This window comes from Diabrotica virgifera, chromosome 10 (assembly GCF_917563875.1).
Source record: "Diabrotica virgifera virgifera chromosome 10, PGI_DIABVI_V3a".
Classification (NCBI taxonomy): domain Eukaryota; kingdom Metazoa; phylum Arthropoda; class Insecta; order Coleoptera; family Chrysomelidae; genus Diabrotica; species Diabrotica virgifera.
Window position 1 is genome coordinate 12,557,740 of NC_065452.1, and position 26,669 is coordinate 12,584,408.

Sequence of the window (26,669 nt, forward strand, 5' to 3'; positions counted from 1 at the left end):
TCTTAAAAAATAATATTTTAGAATAAAACATGTCAAAAATTCTCATGGGGGGGGGGGGAGCTGATAGAAGAAGGCTTCAAATTTAATTTAGGGTCTTCGTGATTTCAAAAATGTTTTTTATTTATGTTTTTGAGCAATGAAAATCGGCATTTATCGTTGTTTTCAGTATTAAATTGTTTATAACTTTATAGAAGAATTTTAAAGAAAATTTTTGTTAAATAAATGTAGCAATAACTCCGAATTTGACACATTTAGGTATAGGGAATATTCCATAAAAAATAATCAGTCTTTTTTAAGAACTTCAAAACGCAAAAAATATACAGGGTGTCCCATTTGAAATAAAAAAATTCATTAGATTTTCAGAAAAACGGAAGATCTGACAATAATGTTAATAGCACCATAATATCGCCCGTATCACAAGTCCTTTACACACCAAAGTTTCTAAGATAATTGAGACGTTACATACATAAAACTCACTCTGTATATTAATTTTTCATCTGTTTTAAGAAGACATTTATAACTTCCTCGTTAGTAATTTTGGTAGTATTTCAGATCCTACATTTAATATTTCCAAACCGTGGTTTTCTGGTTTTGCTACGCTGACTGAGTATAATTATGTATAAATAGTAATCTTCAACAATATTTTTTATTATCTTATTTTTGTCGTTTTAGTGATTCCAATTTTATCTTTTTTCTGGTGTATTTGTTGTCGGTCTTTACTACTATTTAGAGTTTTTAACACTTTCAAGCTCTTGTTTTTCTCTATAATATTTTCGATTTGTTCGGTGTTGTTGTCCCTGATGTCTTGTCTTTTTCTTATTGCCTTATTAAGTTTCTTATATTCTGGTGAATTTCGGTCCATGCAACTTCTGTCCTTAATCGTCTGTTGTGTTTCTGTTTTGTTCTATTTCTAATTTATTATTTTTCATAAATTTGTTGATTTTTCCTAAAATTGTATTAGTGCTTTGGCGGGTCGCACTTCTTCTTTACGTGCAATCTCCGCGACGAAGGTTGGCAATCATCATTGCTATTCTTACTTTCGACACTACAGCCCGAAAGAGTTCAGTTGAGCTGCATCCAAACCATTCTCTGAGATTTCTCAGCCAGGACATTTTTCTTCTACCTATGCTGCGCCTTCCTTGAATCTTTCCCTGCATAATTAATTTTAGGAGTTCATATCTGTCACCACGTGTTATATGACCCAAGTATTGAAGTTTTCTTATTTTGATGGAATCCAGTATCTCCCTGCTGTTCTGTATTCTCCTTAGTACTTCCTCATTGGTTATTCTGTCTGTCCAGGAGATTCTCAGCATTCTTCGATACGTCCACATCTTAAATGCCTCCAATCTATTGAGGCATTGTTTATTGGGAGTCCATGTCTCCACACCATACAAAAGAACAGAAAATACATAACATTTTAGTACTCGCTTTCTAAGATCTATGCTGAGGTCTCTACTACACAATATTTGTTTCATATTAGTGAATGCACTTCTAGCCTTTTCTATTCTAATTCGGATTTCTTTGGTATAATCGTTTGTTTCACTAATGTTCGTCCCTATATAGTTATAATTCTGAACTCGTTCTATCGTGTTATTATTTACGTGTAGATTGATGTTTCTAATATTTTTCTTTGATATAACCATGTATTTCGTTTTCTTTATGTTTAGTGACAAACCAAATTCTTCACTTGTTGCAACAACCTTATTTAAAATCCTTTGTAGATCTGTAATAGTTTCTGCTATTAGTATTGTGTCATCGGCGTATCTAATTTCACATATGGGTAGGCCATTTATTTTTATGCCTGCTACTTCATCTTCTAATGCTTTTTTGAATATTTCTTCTGAGTATGCATTAAACAGTAATGGCGACAAGACACAGCCCGCACAGCGGGTCGCACAAAAAGTCGCAAATGGCCGCATGCGGCCCGCGGGCCGCAGTTTGCCGACCCCTGGTTTAAGACATCATGAGGCCCTAGGTGGCCATAAGAAGTAGGCCCCTTTATAGCGACCATTTACTTAAGACAAATTTACAGATATCTATGTTGTTTTGGAATTAGTTACTCCAAAAACAAATTACGACAATGTAAAAAAGCTCATTTTTCTTTTTTTACTTCTATTACTTTGCTAAGGATTTAAGTAAAATAACTGTATCTGATAAATTTATAGTCGGATCTTTTAATGTTTACTAGCAGCACTAACTAAAGTGTTGTACCACATAATGATTAAAAGAGCTATTTTACTTATTCATTTTCCTATATAACATTTGTACTGCTTTAACAGCATCAAATCTAGCTGACCATCTAGTATACAAGTCTTTTAACCGACATTTCGCAACAATTTCTCACTAATAGTCCATAGCTAATATGCCAAAGAAAAAAAGGGATATTGTTGATATTGTGCCGATATCTGATTTTGCCCTGGGTATGAGTGCCACCCCTCCGACTTCGGGGTGAAAAAACATACATTCAAAATAAGTGCGGAAATGGATAAACTGATTAATTCTAAGTAACTTTTGTTCTATAGAGTTATACTTTTTGAGTTATTTGCGAGTGAATATGTTCATTTTTCAACAAAAAAAAACACGTTTCTAGACAGTTTTTGGCAAATAACTCCAAAATTAAGTATTTTATCGAAAAATATTCTTAGGAAAAATATAGCGCATATAAAAGTAAAAAAAAATGGTGTAGGTATGTATGAAGTATGTAGACCCAGTATAAGCAGAGCTGGAGTTAATAAAAAGTAGATTCTTATTCGACAAATTCCAAATCAAATATTTCAACGTAAATAACCAAAAAATGAAGCACTTTTCGGTGAAAACTCATCACAACTTTTTTAAAGTGTTAAAAAAGCTTTATTTTTGTTTTTTTTAGTTTCTAGTATCAAAATTAAGGAAGTAAAGCTCAAAATAATGTTTATTTCTTTTTTTGGCAAAAAAATCTTGAAAATCACACCCTAGATTTTACTTATATATTATTTATATGATCTTTAAGTTTCACCGGTACTTATATAACAGTAGTTATATTTCAAAATACTTGAATTTGACTTACTTAATTTGAATTACTTGAAGTAAAACAAATTTTTTGAAATTTTGAAAAAATGTCTTTCTTTTCAAAATAACTTAAAAATTATTAGTGATATCAAAAATCTTAAAGAGTAAAAAAATGTAGGTTTTGCTTTTCTGAATATTTCAGATGTTTGCTTTTTTTGGAAGATAAAAATTAATTAAGATATGAATGATCAAAATTTGCATACCCTGAGTAGAGAATTTTTCATTTATTAAAAATTAATAAATGAAAATAGTCTCTATCCTTGTGGGATCGGTACTTACCAGAGGGACCGCAGACGTACGGACACAATTACCGTCTCTTTGCAAAAACAATGACGTCGACTTTGCTAAGTAATAAGACATTTACTAAACACACACACTAAACACTACACTAGGTACCTGATTGGAAAAATCCACTGTACCATGCCAATGACCATTAGTTGTCGACGCATTAAGCTAAATAAAGAAAAATACATACACTCATGATTAGTGACTTGTTCAAGACCTTTCTACTACAGCCCTTTTATAAATAAGCACTTTATACCGATAAAACTTTCAGAGCAATAATCAATACATAAGTAAAGTAGCTTGTGAAGCGGTGTAAGGATTAATTTCATTTGGGATGCTAATTAGGAAGTTATTTTCACCAGTTTTTTTACCCAAAAAAGGGATCAATTTTATTCTGAGCATATCTTGCTTACTTTTTATGCTAGAAACTTCTTTAAAAAACAAGAATAATAATTAAACATTTAAAAAAGTTATGGTGAGTTTTCCATGAAAAGTGCTTCATTTTTTGATTATTTTACGTTGAAATATTCGATTTGGAATTTGACGAATAAGAACCTACTTTTCATAAGCTACAACTCTGCTTCTACTGGATCTACAGACTGCACACATACACCATTTTTTCAATTTTTTAAAATCTATTTTTTTGCTAAGAATATTTTTTTCGATAAAATACTTACTTACATTTTGAGTTATTTGCGAAAAACCGTCTAAAAACGTGTTTTTTTTTGTTGAAAAATGAACATATTCACTTGCAAATAACTCGAAATGTATTGACTTGATGAAAAACTCTATTGAACAAAAGTTGATTAGCATTAGTGTATTTATCCACTTCCGGACGTATTTTGACAGTATATTTTTTCACCCCCGAGAAGGTGGACTCAACCTTGGAGCAAAAACACACATCGGCACAATATCACTTTTTTCTTTGACATGTTAGCTATGCGTATGCCAAATTTCATGTCAATCCAAGCTCTTCTTTCAATTCCAAAGGTTCTTTAAAATCCGGAGGTTGTGCAATATTTTACCGTGAGTGAATGAACTATAAGGCCCATCGGTGGGTAGAATTTTAAAAAACGTACCATACCAAAATAAGTATCAGCTTCTAAGCAAAATTTGCTTTCAAAATTGATTACTAAATTGAGAGAATGATTAGAACATGGAATATAAACATGGCTTTGAAGATAACTGCTTAATTTGTCTTGAAGTCGGCTGTATTTTCCTAATATTTGACAGAAGACAAAGCAAAAAACTGAGTTTATTTGAAATTATAAATTAACCATTCTCTTTTTTTTTGTCTCAGTTAGCCCTATTTGATTTATTTAACATTTTGCATTTTTTTTAATTACTGCTTAAATCATTCAATATTAATTAAATTCAATATTAATTAAATTAATGTAGGAAATATTAAACGCTAAAAATATTATTTTTATTGTGTACCCGTTTGAATGAACACGACGAATCGTGATTTCATCGTGTTCATTACTCTTTGATGCACATTGAGCAAATCTTTAGCAATTAAATTAACCCATGCTTAAATGGTAAAAACAGATAAACTACACAAAGTCCAGTTCATTCTTTTGTTCGCCTCACAAACATTGTAGACGAGCTGTTTGCCCCTTAAACAGAGCATAAACCGACTAATTTTTTTATTTCTACCGCACCAAACTTTTTTATTCGATTTTATATATTTATCAAAGTTCAAATGTATTTTTTTTAAAAGTTAACAAATAACTAATACACCAAAAAGAATTTCCTAAATCGCCTCAAATGAATATTTTAGGCGTATCTCATTGAAATAATACTTTTTCTCTCTTGGTAATTTTTCTAAAAATGCTTCCTTTTCGAGTTATTTGCAATTTTCTAACATTACGGTGGAATGTCATAATGAATAAGTACCGGTGTCAGACACCAGTGTCTTAATCTGAAAGGCTACTAGACACCCACCTTTACATTTTTTTTTTTGAGCAGGTGGTTAATATTCTACGTACCTAGCCGTGTCCAATTAAGGCGTGTGTTGGATTCAGAGAGGAAGAATTTACCCTCATGCATTTCCCCCTATAGTCCAGAAAGCCACTGCGCATCCGCTAGGAAAAATACTGCGCAAAAATATTCTGATTCGGATGTTTTGCACAATCTTACTCAAAAAGGACTCCTTTTAACAAATTTGCATATTGCCAGGATCAAGCGTACCTGATATGGCCTGAAGGGCAATCGCCGAGGTAGTCAGGTACGCACTTGTTAGTCTTAAGAGGGGTTTTCTTTACGATTTTTCTAACATGTTTTTATACTTTGTCATTCTCAAAACTTCGTACCATATGGGGGCACCATACAGAAGAGTAGAATGCACTACCTGGAGGTACATTCTTCTTTTATGACTGCTTGGTCCGCCGATGTTTGGTATGATCTTTGATAATGCATTAGTCCTTCCTTCTGCTTTCTGGACTATTTTACTCAGATGTTTGGTCTATCTAAGACCTGTATCCAGGTGTATGCCCAACCCACATAACAATTTCATGTTCTTAGTAGATTCATAAAACATACTTTTCAGAAAAAGTATATACTTAGAATATGCGTAATTACAATTGCGAATGTGCAAAGTAGATACTGAGTATATACTACATTACAGTACTTAAACGTTCTATGTATATACTTAGAATGTACTACCGCACTTCTTTTCAGTATATACCAAGGACATACTTTTTAGAAGGTTCTAAGGAGGTGCTATAAACCTTCTATTTATATGCTTAGAATGTACTATCGCACATATTTTTAGTATATGGGAAGAATATTCCAAGTAAGTGCTATATACCTTCTAGTTATATACTTAGAATGTACTATCGCACTTATTTTTAGTATATGGGAAGAATATTCCAAGGAAGTGCTATATACCTTCTATGTATATACTTAGAATGTACTATCGCACATATTTTTAGTATATGGGAAGAATATTATATTTCTCAGAAGTATGTTTTCAACATCACCCAATCTCATCCTAGGTTCTACTAGTATATTATATTAACATATTCTACAATATTACGTAAAAAGTAAGTATAAAATACCTATGTATAATAAATATTATATGGGTAAGTATAGGTATATATAAAATATAAGTAATATATTTAGTTATTATGTGCACATCAAAATAAAAATGCTGCTTATATAATATATAATAGCCAAATATATATAATATGTATGTAAATTACTAAAATTTATAGGCATCTATATACATACTTTTACTTACTAGGTATTTAGGAAATATTGAAGTACCAATATGAATTTATTATCTTCACGCTGCCGGCAAACAAAATAAAAAAGTTATTTATGTATTTTCTTAAAAATGTTTTAATCCTTGTAGCTAGAAATACTTCGTCTTCGATTCGTCCTAACAGCGTAGACACAAATGCCTAACTAACTGTACTGGACACTATTTTCATATTTTGCCCTTGTTATTTGTTACTTACCCCCTTCCGCTGTGCAGGTATAATATGCAATGCAAAATGCAAGGGTCAGAATGACAATGAATGGCCGTTTCCGGATTCCCGTTTCACGTTGTTTGGTTGTGGACATTTACCTGAATGTAATGTAGTTAAAAATAAAATTATACCTAAAAATACTCATGGTATATTATATTCATTTCAGTTGAAAACGAAACGAGAATTTCTCATTTTTCTTCAATAGAATTAAGTTTTAAACTTTTTTACCATACTATTAAAACGGTTTAAAAAATGAATTAGATAGTTCAGTAGTACCTACCAAAATAAGTAAACTTTATTAATTATTCTTAATGAAGTTGATAACCTATAGGCTAACATTATTCTTCTTCCTATAGGTACATACAGTATATTATTTTTAAGATATTTTAAAAGTATATACAAGTATGTGTTATAGTCTGTTCGCTAAACTCAGACGCAACTGGCTACATATTTTAGTCGATAATTTTTTTGTTTTTTGCCAATTTTGCAAAAATTGGCGAAATTACTAACTATTTAATGAGTATTAACTATTTAGTAATTATTTTTTGCCAATTTTATTAAAAATTAGCAAAATTACCGACTAAAACATCAAGAAAGTTGCGTCTGAGTTTAGCGAACAGACTATAAGCATATACTTTTGCATATACTAAGAATATTCGATTAAGGTATATTCTAAGAATAAACTTTTACGAACATTCCGAGATACTACGTACACGAATGTGCTCAGTATATTCGGTGCAAGAATATTCTTTGAAGCACATGCAAAGAACATGAAATTTAGAATGTTTTTAATGGTACATGCTATGCTTGTACTACGCATATACTAAAAAGGATATACTTCGACGAATGTTGGTAGGATATGCTTAGAACATGATACGAACATCATTGTTATGTGGGAAGTATTTAGCACAATTTGTCGGCTCTATTCTTGTATTACCTACCATGAAAGTTAGATTGGGTCGTTTTCTTGGGCCTTTTAAAATCACAATTTCTGTTTTATGTGTAGCCAATTCGAGATCTTGTTCTCATATACTTCCCTACAACTTTTATTCACTAAGTCTTCTAAGTCCCAGTTCATTTCAGTCTGAATCAGCAGCGCTAGAACATCTGCATACGCAATAGCTTTGACTTTACTTCCATAGGTAATTTTCATATATACAGAACATTCCATAATATTGGTCCCAGTACGGATCCTTGCCGTACTCCTGCTGTGGTTTGCAGGTCTTTAGGCTTCGCCACCTGGACATACCTTTCATTAAGGTAGTTCTTAATTATATTTACTAAATACTCTTACACTCTTGACTTTTCCAAAACTTTGATGATGTGACCCCAATTGGCTGAATTAAATGCATTTTTCACATCGAACATCACGAGGACGGCCCATCTTTTCCTCGTCTCTTTGACGGTGTCAGTTGTTGCCTTTACCGCATCTATTGTGGATCTGGATCTTCTAAATCCTTACTGTCTATCAGAAATACTTATGTTTCTTTGCAGATCCTCCACCACGCGATTCTTTATTAGATATTCATAGAATTTTATCAGGCAATCCAACAGGCAGATTGGCCTATATGAGTTGGCTATATCTGACCTGTTTAATCTAGTCGGGAAAGTCTTGCCTGTGGAGGAGATTGTTGAAAATCCTCCTGATCATTTCCGGATATTTTCCTATGATGATCTTAATCGCATCTGGGGGCACACCATCTGGACAAGCTGCTTGACCTACTTTTATATTACTTGCTGCTACTGCTATTTCTTCTGCCGAGAAGTCGTCGGGTCGAATAGTAACGTTGACTTGGGCCAATGTTTGACGGGGCTTTGTGGGAAAAAGTATGTTCGTTATTTCATTCCTTTTTTGTGAACAGAGGCTGTACGGGGTTTCTGACCTCAAAGTTTTTATGGTGATTCTGTATGCTCCTCCCCATACATCATTTTCTAGAGCTATGCATAGATTTTGCTAACAATTACGCTTAGCCCTTTTGGTAGTTTCTCTCTTGGTAATTTTTCTAAAAATTATTCCTTTTCGGATTATTTGTAATTTTCAACAATACGGTGGAATGTCATAATGAATAAGTACCGGTGTCAGACATCAGTGTCTTAGTCTGAAAGGGTACTAAGACACCCACCTTTACATTAAAACCGCTTTCAAATACGCGATGGGAGAATCGCTTAATATGGGGTTTATTCGTTTTAATATGGGGAAAATTTACGATGTATTATACTCAATTTTTGACAACAAATACGACAATGACACAAGAAACGTTGCAAGCTCATTCATGACAAAATTAAAGAACTTTTGTTCTTTAATTTTGTCATAAAGAAGTTTATCTGTTCTGTCGTGACATGGTACAGTATTTTAGAAAAGGTTAATGGTTAATATAATCAGCAAAACTTTAAACGAGCGATATTATTAAAATTTTGGAAGTTGTCAAGATGCTTGATCATGTCGGTAAAGATTTAGCCGACAACCGCACTGACACTGCGTTTGAGCAGATATTAATTGACTCTAGTTTACGACCATTCTTTTTAGACCGATCAAATAAAATTACACTACATGTAAATCAAAATGTAATTCCGTACAGGTTGGAATACATTTTTTATCAAAGTTTAGGTCTTGACAAAAGATATTTTCAAGAAAGTATATGATTCTTATGAGGGGATCATTGTTTAAATAATTAAAAATGGGTAATTTTTGCACAAAATTTACTTTTTTACCTGCTGCGGTAATTCGTGTTTTTATTAAGGATTTTACAATTTTTTTCTGCAAAGATGAATAAATAGTCTTTTATATGAGACTTACTAAATTAAATTTGACCCGTAATTTATTTAAATAATTTTAAATCAAAATTGAAAAACAAATTTCCAAAAAAATATTATTTGCAATATAAATAAGCACTATAAAATATTTGGCTTCACAGAAAGAGTTGAGCTATAATATCACTATAAATTGACAAAAAATTGGTCGATAAATATTGAGTAGTTTATGAGATATTTAATTTGTTTATAAAAAATTACCATTTTTTCAATTGCAAAAACGCGGTTGTTGCCGATAGAGTATACAAGTTTTTAAGGTCTCATTTGTTTTGCTTTTATGTATATTTTCGATAAATGTATTGACAAATCAAAGTTTCAATTAGACACCCTTCCAAAATGGCGTTTGAAAATTGGTGTAATTTGTTTAAAACATATTTTTTTTAATAACATCGCCGGGATTAAAAATCTTGAAATTATTTTTCGATATTTGTATTCTTGGTAATTTTTGACATATCCACAAAAGCATAAAAATTTTCTGGAAGCATTTTTGGCCGGGATAGCTTTTCCCAGTTTAATTTTCATAATTTGTTGATTTATCAATATTGAATATTTAAAAGTATGTACGTGACTACATCTATTAACCTTACTATTTAACAATGTCATTTATACACATAATCAAACTTGTAGAATATTTTGAAAAATGATGATTTTCGTAGCACATTAAATGAAAACTTTTTGTCTGAAAATTGGCGGGGGAGTAGTTTCCAATATCTCTGTTAATAATGGGCCAATTTCAATGTTTTCTTTTAATTTGGGGTAGCATATAAAAATAATAGCATCTGCATCACCCTTTTTACCATAAATAATCAATAATTAGTTATAAACAATATTTTTCTCTAGTATTGTGATCGTGATATTTTCTCTAGATTTTGTTATATGTGAAACAAAACTTGGCACCAAAGATAATCACAAAAGAGTATTAAAACAAATTTTTATTTTAAAAATTTAACAAAATAGTAAATTTTTCTTAAAGAATCATAAAAACTTTTTTCTTTGTACAAATCATTGGCAAAATCTCGCAAAGATAATGTGAATACAAAATATAATATATAAAGAAATGGAGGACAACCTCTATATAAATATATGCATATAAGTGAATAAAAAAAGATTATAAAATTAAATGTAAAATACATATACAGTGAGCACGTAAACGTTGGAATTAATTCATTTTCTCGAGAATGGACAATTTTGGAAAAAAAATCCCGAAACAGGTCAATTTTTATTTTTAAACTACGACTTTTTGGCATATATATCATACTAGTGACGTCACCCATATGGGCGTGATGACGTCATCGATGATTTTTTTAAATGAGAATGGGGTTCGTGTGATAGCTCATTTGAAAGGTAATTCAATCCTCTATTCAGTAGTATAACCATTAACATAAATATTTATACAGAGTGTCCAAAAAAAAATTTTGCATTAAATTTATTGACATAAAAAGAAGAATGTATGTAATTTATTTAATTCAAAATACATTTTACTGCTCTCAGAAAACAGAAAAAAATATTTATTTGAAAAATAATCATCGCTTTTCGCTTAAATTAAATGTTCAAACTGTCAAGAGGTAGGTTGGTGGCTGCATTAGTATTGAATTTAAGCAAAAAACAATATTTATTTGTTAAATAAACATTTTTTCTGTTTTCTGAGAGCAGTAAAATGTATTTCGAATTAAATAAATTACATATATTCCTCTTTTTATGTCAATAAATTAATTTAATTTAATTTTTTTGAAACCCGTATATAAATAATTATGGTAATTTTTATACTACTGAATAGAGATGTAAATTACCTTTCAAATGAGCTATCACACGACACCTATTCTCATTTAAAAAATCATCGATGACGTCATCACGCACAGATGGGTGACGTCACTAGTATGATATATATGCCAAAAAGTCGCAATTTAAAGAGAAAAATTGATCTAATTCGGGATTTTTTTCCAAAATCGTTCATTCTCGAGAAAATGAATTTATTCCAACCATTACGTGCTCACTGTATACTATAATATTGTACAAAGCAAAAGTCTTTAACAAATTTTTAATGCTAATTCAGTATTATTTTGTTATCTTTTTTAAAAAAAATCTTTTGTGTCAATTTTTATTTATCACATCTAGAGAAAAAAAAATGAAAAAAAATGTTTATAACAAATTGACGAATATTTATTGTTAAAAATGTCATTTAGATGTTACTATTTTTATAAGTTACCATAAACTAAAAAAAAAACATTGAAATTGGTCCATTATTAACACAAGATATTGCAAAGTACTACTGCACCACTGTTCATGCAAAAAGTTTTCAGTTAAGGTCGCTACGAAAATCATTATTTTTTTTAAATATTCTAAAATTTTAATTCTATGTATAAATGACATTGTTAAGTAGTAGGGTTGATAGATGTACTCACGAACTTTAAATTGTTAATATTAATAAATAAACAAATTATGAATTTTTAAACTTGGAAAAGCTATCTCGGCAAAAAATGGATCTAGATGTTTTTTTCTTTTGTAAGTGAGTCAAAAACTACCAGAAACACGAATATCGAAAAAAAATTTCAAAATTTTTAATCCCGGTGATGTTATTAAAAAAAACAAGTTTTAAACAAATTACACCAATTTTCAAACGCCATTTTGAAGGGGTGTTTAATTAAAATTTTAATTTGTCAATACATTTATCTAAAACATACACTAAAGCAAAAAAAGATGAGACCTTAAAAACTTGTATACTCTATCGGCAACAACCTCGTTTTTGCAATTGAAAAAATGGTAAATTTTTATAAACAAATCATATCTCTCATAAACTACTTAATATTTATCAACCAATTTTTTTGTCAATTTTTAGTGATATCATAGCGCAACTTTTTCTGCCAAACAAAATATTTTATAGTGCTTATTTATATTGCAAATAATATTTTTTTGGAAATTTGTTGTTCAATTTTGATTTAAAATTATTTAAATAAATTACGGGTCAAATTTAGTTTAGTAAGTCTCATATAAAAGACTGTTTATTCGTCTTTGCAGAAAAAAATTGTAATATCCTTGATAAAAACAAGAATGGCCGTAATAGTTAAAAAAGTAAATTTTGTGCAAAAATTACAAATTTTTAATTATTTAAACAATGATCCCCTCATGTGAATCATATACTTTCTTGAAAATATCTTTTGTCTTGACCTGAACTTTAATAAAAAATTTATTCCAACCTGTACGGAATTACATGTTGATTTTATTTTATTTTATTCGGCTATTTGGTAATTGTTCTGCCTATTGCAGATAATCAAATTAAACAAAAAATTCAAGGCGTTTTTGTTGAATATAAAATTGTCCGGGGTTGACTTTTTTGATCAAGTAAATTTTCTAGGTTTTCTCAAGACTTTGTATAATAAATTTCCATATTTCGTTGCAACGCAACGCTTCGAAACGAAAGTAAATATTTCCTTTGTTGATATTTACATTGCGAGCTTTTCTGAAAAATTTATTTCAAGATAAAATATATTATATTGAAATGTATCAGCACTACGGAGAACACTTTAGTTTCAAGGTAACGTATTGAAAATGGCTGTGTTCGATATGTATTAGACGTTAAGAGATTTATAGGAACATTTGTAGGTTATTCAAAAACTATGAAAACCTAATACCATTCAAGAGCGGATCCAGGGAGGGGGCCATGGGGGCCATGGCCCCCTCCGAGAATTAAAAAAAATATAAATTTAAATATTTGCAGTTCAAATGTTTTTAATTTCAAACACATATATATGTACAAAACAGGGGATAAATATGTTTTCTGGACTAGAATTGAACAAAGACAGTAACAGAAGCTTCACGAATGACATAGGATGTTTTATAAATCAAAATGTTGATAATTTTACAAAGTGCCAATTGTTCGAACGACTTTGATAGCCATCAAAATCGTATCAATTTCAATATTCTATATACACAAAGAATAAAAAAGAAATGAAGCGTTACTTGGGTCACTAGCTCTTAGAACAAAGGAGTTGGTTAGTATTTTCGCACAGTCAAAAGGAATTGTTTTACAAGTATTTCATTTTATTTTTCAAATGAAAAATATGGTCACAATAAAGGGATGACAGCCCAAACCCTTTTCACGAAACCTTTAACATCTTTCACCAAACTCATGAGCAAATACAAACCCACGAAAAAACATCATACCCCAAGGAGTGCGTTCAGGTTCAGCTGGATTTTCTACAAAGTTATCGCAACCCTCAAAAGTCAGTCATTAACCAGATAGACTCTCAGAGGTCTAAACAGATACAAAAAAAAATAAAGAAAGACTAAGTACTACCAATAGTAGGGTCTATAGTGTTCTTATCTTAGGTCGACAAAGTATTCCTCTAAGAGACCATCGTGATGCTGCTTCTGGACGAAGATGCTGGACCTAGCAATAAGGGGAATTTTAAGGTTTGAAATCGCATCAGGAGATAAGACTCTTAAATAACACCTATCCACAGCATCTTCCTGAGCAACATACCTTAGTAGCACCAGTCAAAAATCAATTAATGTTGTGGTGAAGAAATAATTGAGCAAATAATGAATCAGGTTCAAAGTGCAAATTATTACTCTGTCTGTCATATTTGACGAAACGACCGACGTATCCCACGTGGAATAGCTTTCTCTAAATTTGAGATACATGCACAATAACAACATTCGTGAAGACTTTGTCAAGTTCATTGACGCTTATATGAGAATCTAAAAATAATAATTAGTGAAAATCAAGAAAGAGGGAAAGAACAATGCCAGACAGAAGAAGCATTGGAAAAAACAGTATTAAATTTGGTGAAAGAACTGCACTTGGATCCGAAGAAATGTGTAGGAATCGGTACTACGGCAGGAATGGTGAATTTTGAGGCACTTCTCACACACGGTAAAAGTGTGTGAAAAGTGCCTTAATACTTACCATTGTAACCCTAATTTAAAAAAATTACCCCCGTACCTCCGGTACCTCTTTCCAAAAACAGTTCATGGCCCCTCCCGAAAATCGGTCCTGGATCCGCCCTTGATACCATTAGGATTTTCTTCGGTAGTTCGATTTATTCTACATTTACATGGGATATATCGAATAACCATATACAATGCGTCGTTCAAAAGTACCTATAAATATGAAGATTACTTCTTTCTGCAAGGTTCTGAAACTGTTTTCTTGTGGCAAATCTAATTTAAGTATTATTAGTCCAGGGTAGTGGTCGCCAAGTTCTTGAAAATTTCAAGATCTTGTCTTGATCTTGTCTTGATTTCAAGACAAGACAAGAAATTATTTGTCAATACCAAGATTTCTTGTCAAGAAATCAAGAAATCTTGAAATATCTTGACTAGGTATTAATTTGTGAAAAAGATAACATATTTTAACATAAAATAACGTATTTTAATGTATTGAACACTTTTTTTGCTAAAACGATTTACAAAATGTAAATCATGTAAATGTAACATAAATTTTTAAATCGGAATTGATAAGCCATGAATTAAGGCAGATAATACTTCTTATATACTTAAGACAACGGCATAGAAAAAGGATGATGAATTTTGGAACTATCAATACGCAAGGTTGCAGAGGAAAACTAACAGAAATAGTACACGAAATTGATAAACACAAGTTAGAAATAGTGTCACTAACTGAAACAAAGAAGAAAGGAAACGGTATCGAAATAATTGGCAGTTACCTTCATCTTTACAGTGGTGTCACAAAAGATAAACATGCAAGTAGAGGTGTATCGGTATTAATTAGAAAGACATTAAAGAATCAAATAACAGATTGGGATGCAATAAATGAAAATATCATACGAGTAAACATAAACATCTTGCATCATATACTCACTGTTTTTGCAGTATACGGTATGTCAAATGATAGTGTCGTCAGTGAAAAAGAAATATTCTTTCAAACGTTACATCAAGAGATATCGAAAATTGGTGACACTAGAGAAATAATTATATTAGGAGACATCAATAGTCGAACGGGAAAAATGGAAAACAACAACATAATAGGACCTTTTCGTGAAGAAATAGTCAACGACAATGGCGAAAGACTTATAGACTTATGCGACCAACTTCAGTTAAGAATTAACAACGGCTATTTTAACCACAAAGAGGTACATAAGTATACATGGACACAGCCGACAAGAAATTTAAGATCAATAATTATTGACTACGCAATACTAAAACAACAAACCTTATTGAAAGTTGAAGATATACGAGTATGCAGAGGAATATGTAACATATCAGATCATCATTTCCTAAAAGCTAAAATATTCTTCCCGATAAGACACACAATAACGAAGACGAAAACAATCCCGGATGCAGACAAAAATACATCAAATATAACAGACGAGAAATATAACTTAGAGAGCCTATTACATGAAAGTGTTAAATATCTCTATCAAACGAGACTCGACAATTACATACTAAGCCCGAATAATCTAACAACAGAAGAGGTTTATAATAATATAGTATACAGCATAAAAGCAGCTGCAAAGGAAGCCCTTGGTATCAGAGAAATTAGAAAAAGTAACAAATACTGGTGGAATTCAGAGACAGAGAGACTAGTCAAGGAAAAAAAGATACTATACCAAAAATGGCTTAACACAAAAAATGATGAAGACTACAACAGATATAGAGAAAAGAAAAGAGAATCAAGACATAAAATCATTCAAAGTAAGAGAGAGACCTGGGATCGAAAGTGCCAAGAAATCGAAGCACACATAGGAGGACGAAAATGCAGTGAATCATGGAAATTTCTGAACAAGATCAAGAATAACGAAACACGCAACGACAAACTACAATTAATACCAACAGATAAATGGGTTCAGCATTATAAGGACTTATTAACTGAACAAAGGCCCGAATACTCACAACCAACAGAGATGGAAATACAAATTGTAGGGGAAGAAATAAACATAAACAGTGTAGCAGTTAAAAATGCAATTAACCAACTAAAAAATGGAAGATCTCCTGGTCCAGGTGGAATCAATGCCGAACTACTGAAAAATGGAACTAAAAAACTTTTCGAATCTCTGGCATATGTATTTACAAAGTACATCACTGGCGAAAATGTACCCAGTGACTGGAAAATAGCTTATATATCATCGATTCATAAAAAGGGCAATAAACTAAAATGTAGCAATTATCGCGGAATATCAGTAACAAATACAATAAGCAGAGTATATACAACAATTTTAAGAGAACTGATTGAACAAGAATACTCAGGATACGAAGAAGAAGAGCAATGCGGGTTTAGAGCTGTAAGGTCCTGTACGGATAATGTATTTTCGTTAAAACAAATCATCGAAAAAAAATTAGAACGGAATAGGCCAATACACCTAGTTTTTATAGATTTACAAAAAGCATATGACAATATACCGATACTGAAACTATGGGAAGTACTGCAAAACTCCAACATTAACTTTACTCTCATAAAAGCTGTCCAAAATTTATACAGTGACATGAAATCTGCAGTTAAATTAGGAAACAAAATAACAGATTTGTTTACAGTCAACAAAGGTCTACGACAAGGATGTTGCATATCACCGAGTCTGTTTAAGATTTATATCGCCAAATCCCTTGCAATATGGAAAAGCAAATGCAGTGGAATGGGCATCCAAATCGACGACAACACCTGCCTGTACACCCTTCAGTTTGCAGACGATCAGATAATATGTACAAACGATAAAGAAGATTTGGAATATATGACTCGCAAATTAAAGGAAGAATACGAAAAATGGGGATTGCAGATGAATGTAGAAAAAACACAATATTTATGCCTAGGTGAGGATTCAACTGATATGATATTGGACAATAATCAGAAAATAACTAGCTGTGATAAATATAAGTATTTGGGCATTAATTTCAACAAGGAAGGTACTGACGATGCAGAAATTAAGAGCAGAATAAATAAAGCAAGAACGATAATTAAATCATTGAACGGAGTTTTGTGGAGTACCGAGATAGGGAAACAGAAGAAAAATGCGAATATACAACACCATGATTAAGAGCACATTGGTATACGGATCCGAAACATGGAGAATAAAGGAATAAAGGTAAATTTGATGTAAACTGCCACTTAGATAAATATAATTATTGTTCTTTCTGGTTTTATTTAGTTGATGACAGTATTACTTATCACTGGATACACATCATTTAATTGCTTCAGCTGCTAATTGAACATAACTCAACAGAATTCGACTGGAACCGTAGTGAGAGATAAAATGTATGATTAATTCTGTAAATATATTTTTATTAAAATTATACGCCATGTACAAAAGTTAATTACAATTTTAGCGAGATAAGCAACTCAAGAAAGAGTCGTATCGGAAATTAAATAATTAATTATGGTTTACAATTCTAAATTCGCCTCGATAATTTGCGATATAATAAAAAAAATCATTAAAGTCTATTTGTTTGCAACTGACAGCTCATTACAAATGCAAATCTTCAAATAGAGGCTAAGGGTTACCGTCAAGGCTATAAACTATAAACCATTGCCGTACGGATGTAGTTGAAACCAATAAGGTACTTTTTGAAAAATTACGAGTTATTCATTAAGAAATGTATAGAAGAATAACATGGGGATGAAGTTTACATAATACGAGTTAAATGAAAATGGGAAAAAGTTAATCGAATTTGCTATACAGAGAAGAAAATGAAAATAGCTAGCACAAGTTTTGATCATACAGACATTCATAAGATAACATGGACTTCTCCTATGGAAAAACTAAAAAATCAGGTAGATCATGTCCTAATACAAAGTAAATATGATAAGACAGGTAAATAGGAAGAAGTGTACTTTTGAAGTGTGTAAATTAAATAATTCCTAGCTGAGCGCTTTCGGCTTATAAAGCCATCTTCAGAGCTATGGTCAAATGGTTCAAAATACCACTATGAAAAGAGATGGATCCTATGTACGATATAAAATACTTCTATTTTCTTATGCAGTTTTTTAAATTGATGGAAAAAAAACCTTGTCTGACTGTTGAAAAATGCTAAATTTTGCTGTTGTTTCTGAGGTCGGAAAAGTTAAAAATAACTATTACAAGCACAAAGGACTTTCACACGAAAAATTACATTATATAAAACGAATATTTGATCATGGTAAGGTCAAAAAACCGTACCATCTGAAGTCTACGGTGTCAGCATGCAGAATAATATTAATGAATTAAACAAAAATGTTGTTGCCTAGTAAAAAAAAATTCTTCTAATAATTTATTTAATCTGACTCATTTATATCGGCAATTCAGATATATATTGGCAATATCAATATCAAGATCATACAACTCATAAATATTTATGAGTTACGTTCCTGGGACGACTTTATTGAAAGATAGTTCATTCGATTACATGAAATCAACCGCAACTCAAGAATATCCGTCACAAAAAAATCATAAATGTGAAATGTTTTTAAAAAGACAACCACATGCAATGGTGACAGTAAAATTCTCGCTCTAGAGATTCCATAGTAAATCACGAGGGAAAACCAGGAAAAAACCTCGTGATACTATTCCTACATCGTAAGTATTAGGTCTTACTTCAGTAAACTCTCAAAACTAATACCAAATTCTGACCTTAATATGTACAGCTGGTTCCAAAAAAAACTGATACGAATCTTAAAGAGTATTTTGTAGAAAATTGAGCAATGTACTTTCTTCTTCTTCTTCTTTTTGTTTTTGGTCTCGCTGCAAGGCAATTACCAGCACGATTTATAGGGGATCTTGATGTAGTCTGGCTCTAAGCCATGTCAAAATCGCTGACTATGTTCTTGTAAAAAGCTTTTGATGAGGTGTGATAGAATGAATATGAGTTTAATTATATTTAATTTATTATATTTTGAAGGATAAATACTTATTATTTACATACTGTCACTGTCACTGCCAAATCTTAAAATTTGTCAGATAACTTCAACCTCAAAAAATGGCTGTTTGTTTGTTTGGACATGGCCATTGATTAATAACCTACACAGTTTTTACCCACTACCTGGGTAGTTTTAATTCATGACATGGCGAAATCTGACAACTTTCTGTAGTTTTTGGAAAAGTGCCACAAACACTGACACGGGGCCCCTGTGGGGCTAGGCTACGGCACTGTGTGTGTATAGGCGTGAAAAGATGTAACAATAGAACAAATGCGTTTGCAGTGTATTGGCGTATCTGCGTATGAGATTTTTTTTTCGGAATGTAAATTATTTAGCGACTTTATTTTTTATAACTAAAAGGAACGGGCCCCTCCGGGCCCCTCTGGGGCCCGGGCCAAGCGCCCAGTGGATAAACCGGCACTGCCTTAATATACTTATTTTGACGTGTTTATGCACTTTTGGATACATGTTATGCTCTTTAAAATGCAATTATGCATTTCCACCCATTTTTCTACAGTAGACTTTTTTCCTGACATCATCCTGAACATAATGCAAAAAGTTGCAGGGCTCTAGGTGCTGTATTTAAAATTATATTTATTCCGGTGTTCGTATGATGTTTATTTCGTATGATATGATGCTTTATAGACATCAAGAACTCTGAAGCAGACTATAATCTATGTAACCTATTGTATCACTATTAGCAGTTGATTTATAGCTTTTTTATATTAACATTTCTTTTGTTTAGGTTGCCAAATTGTTTTCGTACACGTGGGAAATGGGAGCAGTTGTATGTAAAGGCATTCACTACATGCAGTATGTTTCTGCCATATGTTCTGTATTGACATTAACCGCAATTAGTATAGAAAGGTAAGCAATTAGAATAAAGCTTTTTAAGTTAATTAAAATTAAGTAATTAATTACGAAAAAAAAAATAACAAAATAAATGAAGTAAAGAAACACAGACAAATTTGTCTTGTTTGTATTTGTCTTTTTCCTTACTTCGACATTTGCCCATAGCTCAAAAAACACCTAAGAGCAAAGACCTTTACAATCGTACAAGTGCTAACAATAAGTCAATTTACACCTTAGCTGCATTTATTAACATTCCCAACCGAACGTCGTCTTTCTCATTACTAATACATCTGTCTCTGTTTCACATCACACATCTGCCTTCATTATACATTCCAATTCACTGTGTTTTGACCTGCGAAGCATGTCCGTTTACCCAGTCCCTCACCTAGCTATCCTATTAGCATAATCTGGACGTTTAAACATGTCATCGATGAACTTACAAAGCATCCCTTGTAACAACATGTAAGTAGATCAAAATTATAAGGGTTTTTAAGAATTTTTTAGAAATTTTTTGAAAATTTTTCAATTTACTGTGTTTTGACCTGCGAAGCATGTCCGTTTACCCAGTCCCTCACCTAGCTATCCTATTAGCATAATCTGGACGTTTAAACATGTCATCGATGAACTTACAAAGCATCCCTTGTAACAACATGTAAGTAGATCAAAATTATAAGGGTTTTTAAGAATTTTTTAGAAATTTTTTGAAAATTTTAAAAATATAACTTAATTTTACAAATAGTCATAAACCACATACATCATATGCGTATGCGTGCCTATGAGTACCTGTTTCTCATATGTGTGTATACGTATGTATCAGTTTGTTTTTCTGAAATGTCAACAGTTACATACTTTTCAAAATTTTTGGTTTATATTTGCATTTTGATACAACCAGACAATTTCTTACTCTGGCTTTCTTTAATTGTAGCATTTAATCACTTGTAACGCCGACCTGAAGATGATCTGTATATTGTAGAGATCGAAACCGGTCGTCGAAGTAAATTAAATGATTGTGAGTAAGTCTGTGTTTCTTTACTTCATTTGAAATTAACTCACATATGCAACCCATTCAACATTTGAACAAAATAAATCTTCCAGAAAAGTTCTCTATAGCCTACATGTACATAAGGCAGTACATGCCTCTTATGGATGGACTCGAGCCGAGCTTGACAAGCTTGAGCTTCCTTCTTTCAGCCAACGTCTCAAGTCGTTTCTGTTCGGCCATTCTCCGTCTCTAAGGTCTCGTCTTTCAATAGCCTCGTCCACTTTATCCTTCCATGATCATCGGGGTCTACCTCTTCTTCTCTTTCCTATTGGGCTCCAATCCGAAATCTTTGATATCCACCTTGTACGATCTGCTCTTCTCACATGTCCATACCAAATTAAACGTTTTTCTTCGATGTAGCTGAGGATGTCTTGTTCTACTGCCATTATTCGTTTTATCTCCTTATTTGTAATGCGATCTATTCTTGTCACTCTGCAGCTTCTTCTCATGAACTCCATTTCAATTGCTGTAATTTTGGACCTGTTTCGTTTGTTTATTACCAATTCTTTGCTCCATAGGTCATTACACTACGTACCAAGGTGTTATATTATATTCTCTTCTTTATATTTCTGGTAATCTGTCTATCCCACAGTACCTCGTTTATTTGTTTAATACATGTTCTTGTCTGTGCTAATATGTTGGATATTTCTTGCTCGGTGGTTCCATTTTTTGTGAATATGAATCCTAAGTATTTAATTTTTCAGTGCTGTTAATTTTCTTATCATCGTCCATTTCCAATTTTCTCACTGGTTCTAGTTCTGTTATTAAGTATTCGATCTTTTCTGTCTGCTAAGATAGCGGCAAAATTTAATATGTACAAGAAGTTGTCCCGGATTGGTATTCCCATCCCTTCATATTTCCTTTTCCATGGTTTTAATATTTGTTCTAGGAATATTTAGGATACTAAATTTTTTTATTAAACACAAGGTGTGTTTAGACTACTGAAATCTGGTCATCAGTTGACCAATTATCAGTTCTTCTTTAACTTAAATTGCTAAATGATACAAAATATTAAGATCTTAACCCTATGGTGTCCTCTTATTTTTTTAACAAGTATGCATTTTTTAACTAAAACTAACACACAATACAACATTATGCTCTGCTTTTACACTAACACTTTACACTAACTCAAATGGTTTTCTTTGTTTGAGTCTTCTTTCTAACCCAGTATTATCGAGGAGCTGGATGGCCTCGATGTTTACATGACTATGGAGCCGTTGTTCGTGACTACCTGCCATCTTCTTGATAACTTTGTCTACATCTTCCATCTCAAGATCCTTGTGGAGGTCGACATTTCGGATATACCAAGGAGCATCAACTATGTTCCTTAATACTTTATTCTGGAATCTCTGGATAATCTGGATATTACTTGAATTGGCACAGCCCCAGAGTTGGCAACCATACATCCATACTGGTCTAAGTATTTGTTTGTATAGAAGTATGTTGTTATATGTGGACAATGCAGAGTTTCTTCCCATCAGCCAATACATTTTTTTGTAACGGATACCTAATTCTTCCCTTTTCTTTTTAATGTGGACTTTCCAGCGAAGCCTTGCATCAAGTGTGATACCTAAATATTTTGCAGAAGATGTATATGGTATTTGGGCATCATTTATTCTAATTGGAATGTTTTCGACTTTTTTATTTGTAAAATTGACATGAATAGATTTAGATTCATTTAATTTGATTTTCCATTTTTTAGTCCAGTTGTGTATTTTATTTATTGCCAACTGTAATTTTTCTGCTGCTTCTTCGCTGGTATCACCTACTGCTAAGATAGCGGTGTCATCTGCAAATGTGGCTATAGTATCATTTTCCATTTCAGGTATATCCGTATATCGAATGTGTATAACAGGTAGAGAACAGGACCTAATACGCTTCCTTGAGGGACTCCTGCTCTGATTTCTTTTAGATCAGTGTACACGTCTTCTTGCTTAATTCTGAAATATCTGTCAGATATATATAATTGTAAAATTTCTGAATATTGTTTAGGCATAAGAATTTTGAGTTTGTAGACTAAACCTTCATGCCATACTTTGTCGAAGGCCTGAGCTACGTCTAAAAGATTGTAGAACAGACTTTCTTTTCTTCTAATGATTTCTCAATTATGTTAGTAATTCTGTGTACCTGATCAATCGTATATTAGAATGCTTATTTCTGAAGCCAAATTGGTGGTTTGAAATCATTTTTTTTTCTCTTCTATTATTGGTTTCATTCTTTTTAGCAGAAGTTTCTCAAAAAGCTTCGACATCACTGGTAAAAGTGATAATGGTCTATATGAAGCCACTTCATTTGGTGATTTTTTTGGTTTTGATATCATTATAACCTCAGCTATTTTCCATAAATTCGGAACATATCTCAATCTAAATGCAACATTGATGATGTTGGTCAATTTGACTATGGCTTTAAGAGGCAGGTTTTTTAGTAATTCTCCAGTAATTAGATCATATCCTGGTGCCTTCTTAGGATTTATATTGTCTTTTATTTCATTAGCTACTTCCTTCGGGGATGTTGGTCTGATTCTCTCCTCTGTCTGATTAGGCTCTATCGATATTTGATCATTATTTTGGTCATCATGCGATTTTAATGTATTTTCTAAATATGTGGCAAATCTCTCTGCCTTTTCCTCATTACTTTTAGCCCAGCTGCCGTCTTCTAGTTTAATGGGTGGAGAATGGGTTACTGGTTTTTTTAGGCTTTTTGTTACTTTCCATAGAGAGTACTCCGTGCTGCTATCATCCGTCAACTCTCTCAGGTAATAACTGATTGACTCATTTTTTATATTTTGAATCTCTCTTTTAAGTTTTTGACTAGCATTGTTTAAATTTGTTTTATCTTGGGGTGCTCTGGTTTGTTGCCACTTCCTTCTAAGTTTTCTTTTCTCTTTAATTAACTTTTTCATTTCTTTCGGATAGTTGTTTCCTTTGACGTTTGATCTTATAGTAGGAGTACTTTCCCATGTTGATTTTTGTATATTTTGTACAAGCAACTCAACTTCCTCATCTAGTTGTTCAGGTTTTTTTAATGGTACTGTTAATTCAATTCTATCTTCAAGGATTGATCTAAAACTTTCCCAGTCTGTTAGTTTATTTTTTAGTATTGGGTTACAATCCTTTCTGATAATCGTGTCACTCACAGTAAGTATTATGGGTGAATGATCTGAATTCATATCCCAACCTTCATTAATATCTACATAATTGGATGAAATATTTTGAATAACAAATAAATCAATTAAGTCCGGTATTTTGTTTGTATCTGTTGGCCAATAAGTCGGTCTACCTGTTGGTATTACTTCACATTTCTGTTCTTTTATGGCTGCCAGTAACTCTTTTCCTTTAGTTGTTGTTAATCTTGATCCCCATTGGGTGTGCTTTGCATTACATTAAACTCACCTCAAATGATATATCTTTTTCGCAAACTTTTCAAATATTCTACATAAATATTGTTCTTTTTTAATGGAATGTCTGGGGTCGCTATAAATTGAGCTTACATTAACTTCGCAATTAGTTTTGAGTTTGACACATACCGTAGTTGGTTGTATGTGTTCTGTTTCATATTTTAGCTCCTCATAATGTTCAATGTTATCTTTTATTATTAGTGCGCTGCCTTCTTTTGCTGCATTGTCAGGATGTATAGTGTGGTATACCCCGTATCCTCTAAACTTTATAAAAGATTGTTTCGTGAAATGTGTATCAGATATGAGACAAAAATCAACTTCTTCTGTATCTAGGACGGCTTCTGTATCGAGGACGGAGATATGGTGGAGTGGCAAAAACGGATCAACTGATAACATTAAATAACAATATTGACACAAAAAAATACCAGAAGAATGGAGATAGACCCGCATTCCTATGTGTGCTCGACTTGAAGACGGCATTTGGTTGAGTGAGACTTAAATATGTAATATGTAATACACCTCTGGTATAATAAATAGACCCCGCTGGATATTAAAACAATTTCCTAAATATTTATTTATTTACGCCGAGGGCCGGCGTAGCTCAGGCGGTAGTATGCTTAGTTCGCGTTCTGGTAGACCAGGGTTCAAATCCTAGCGCCGGCAAGAAAAACTAGACATTTTTAAAATGTCTATAGGCCCCAGGTCCACTTAGCCTGAATAAAATGAGTACCTTGAGTAAAACCAGGGGTAATAATAGGCGGTTGAAGCGTAGCACTGGCCCTGTTACCTTCCTTGTATACCGTAGGCCCTAGATATAGCAGACTACCCTGCTATAATCCCAAAGCCGCGTCAGCGGTATAAAACGGGAGACTATTATTATTAAATATTTATCAAAATAATAAGATAATAAATAATAATTAATAAAATAATAATAAGATGAAGTGGAAGTGAGCGAGTGGTGTGTTGTGTGACCGAAAATTTTCAATGAAGCTGAAGGAAAATTCTATAAAACAGCCATAAGACCGGCTATGATGTACGGAACTGGGCAGTAAAAAAGAAAGAGGAACAACGAATGCATGTGGCGGAAATGAGAATGCTTATATGGATGAGTGGAGTGACAAGAAAGAATAAAATTAAAAATGAGTATATTAGGGGAAGTCTAGGTGTGGCACCAATTGATGCCAAAATGAAAGAGCATAAGTTGAGATGGTTTGGCCATGGTCAACGTCGAGACGTTAATCACCCAATACGAAGAATTGCTGAAGTGCAGGTTCCTGGAAGGAGTATGAGAGGAACACCAAAGAAGACCTGGGGGGAGACGATTAGGCAGGACATGTTGGTAAAGGGGATTAATATTGATATGACCCAAGATAGAATTGTGTGTAGAAATTCAATTAGGGAAGCCGACTCCGCATAGGGATAAGGAAAAGAGAATGATGATGTCAAAATAATAACATGGAAGTCAGAATCCAAGGTCAACTTACAGAACCTATAGACTATAGCTACAGGAATGGAATAAGACAGAGAAACCCTATGTTATTGAATTTAATCATGGATAAAGTCAAAAAGATCGTCAATAAACGAAAAAAATACAAAATACAAACCAATAAAATTATAATTTAAAAAAAAAAACAAAAAAACTTACAAAGAAGTAAGAAACTTCGAAAGTATGATGGTATGATTTATTTAAAAAACTTAAAATGCATCCAAATGGATTACAATCCTTCAGAACGTTTTCGATCCAGTTCCAGTGGTGAAACATTCTATTAGTGGTTGAAACAAGCCCACATATTGGTTAATAAAACCTTTAAGTTACATGTTGATAATAATAAATTTTAAAAGTAATATGACACTAGGTCGATGCTAAAGGATTCACTTTAAAGGAACAAAGATTCCCCTGCTCGAAAAAAGGGCAAT

General features: G+C 32.3%; 1 protein-coding gene across 2 annotated transcripts in view; it reads left to right on the forward strand.

Annotated features, from left to right (window-relative positions):
- LOC114329556 (QRFP-like peptide receptor) overlaps window positions 1-26,669 on the forward strand; it is a 205,880-nt gene that overhangs the window by 143,910 nt on the left and 35,301 nt on the right. For both annotated transcript variants that reach the window (XM_028278701.2, XM_028278703.2), the window contains exon 3: window positions 20,207-20,328. In XM_028278701.2, coding sequence (XP_028134502.1) covers window positions 20,207-20,328 — 122 coding nt within the window. The remainder of the gene's footprint in view (window positions 1-20,206; window positions 20,329-26,669) is intronic.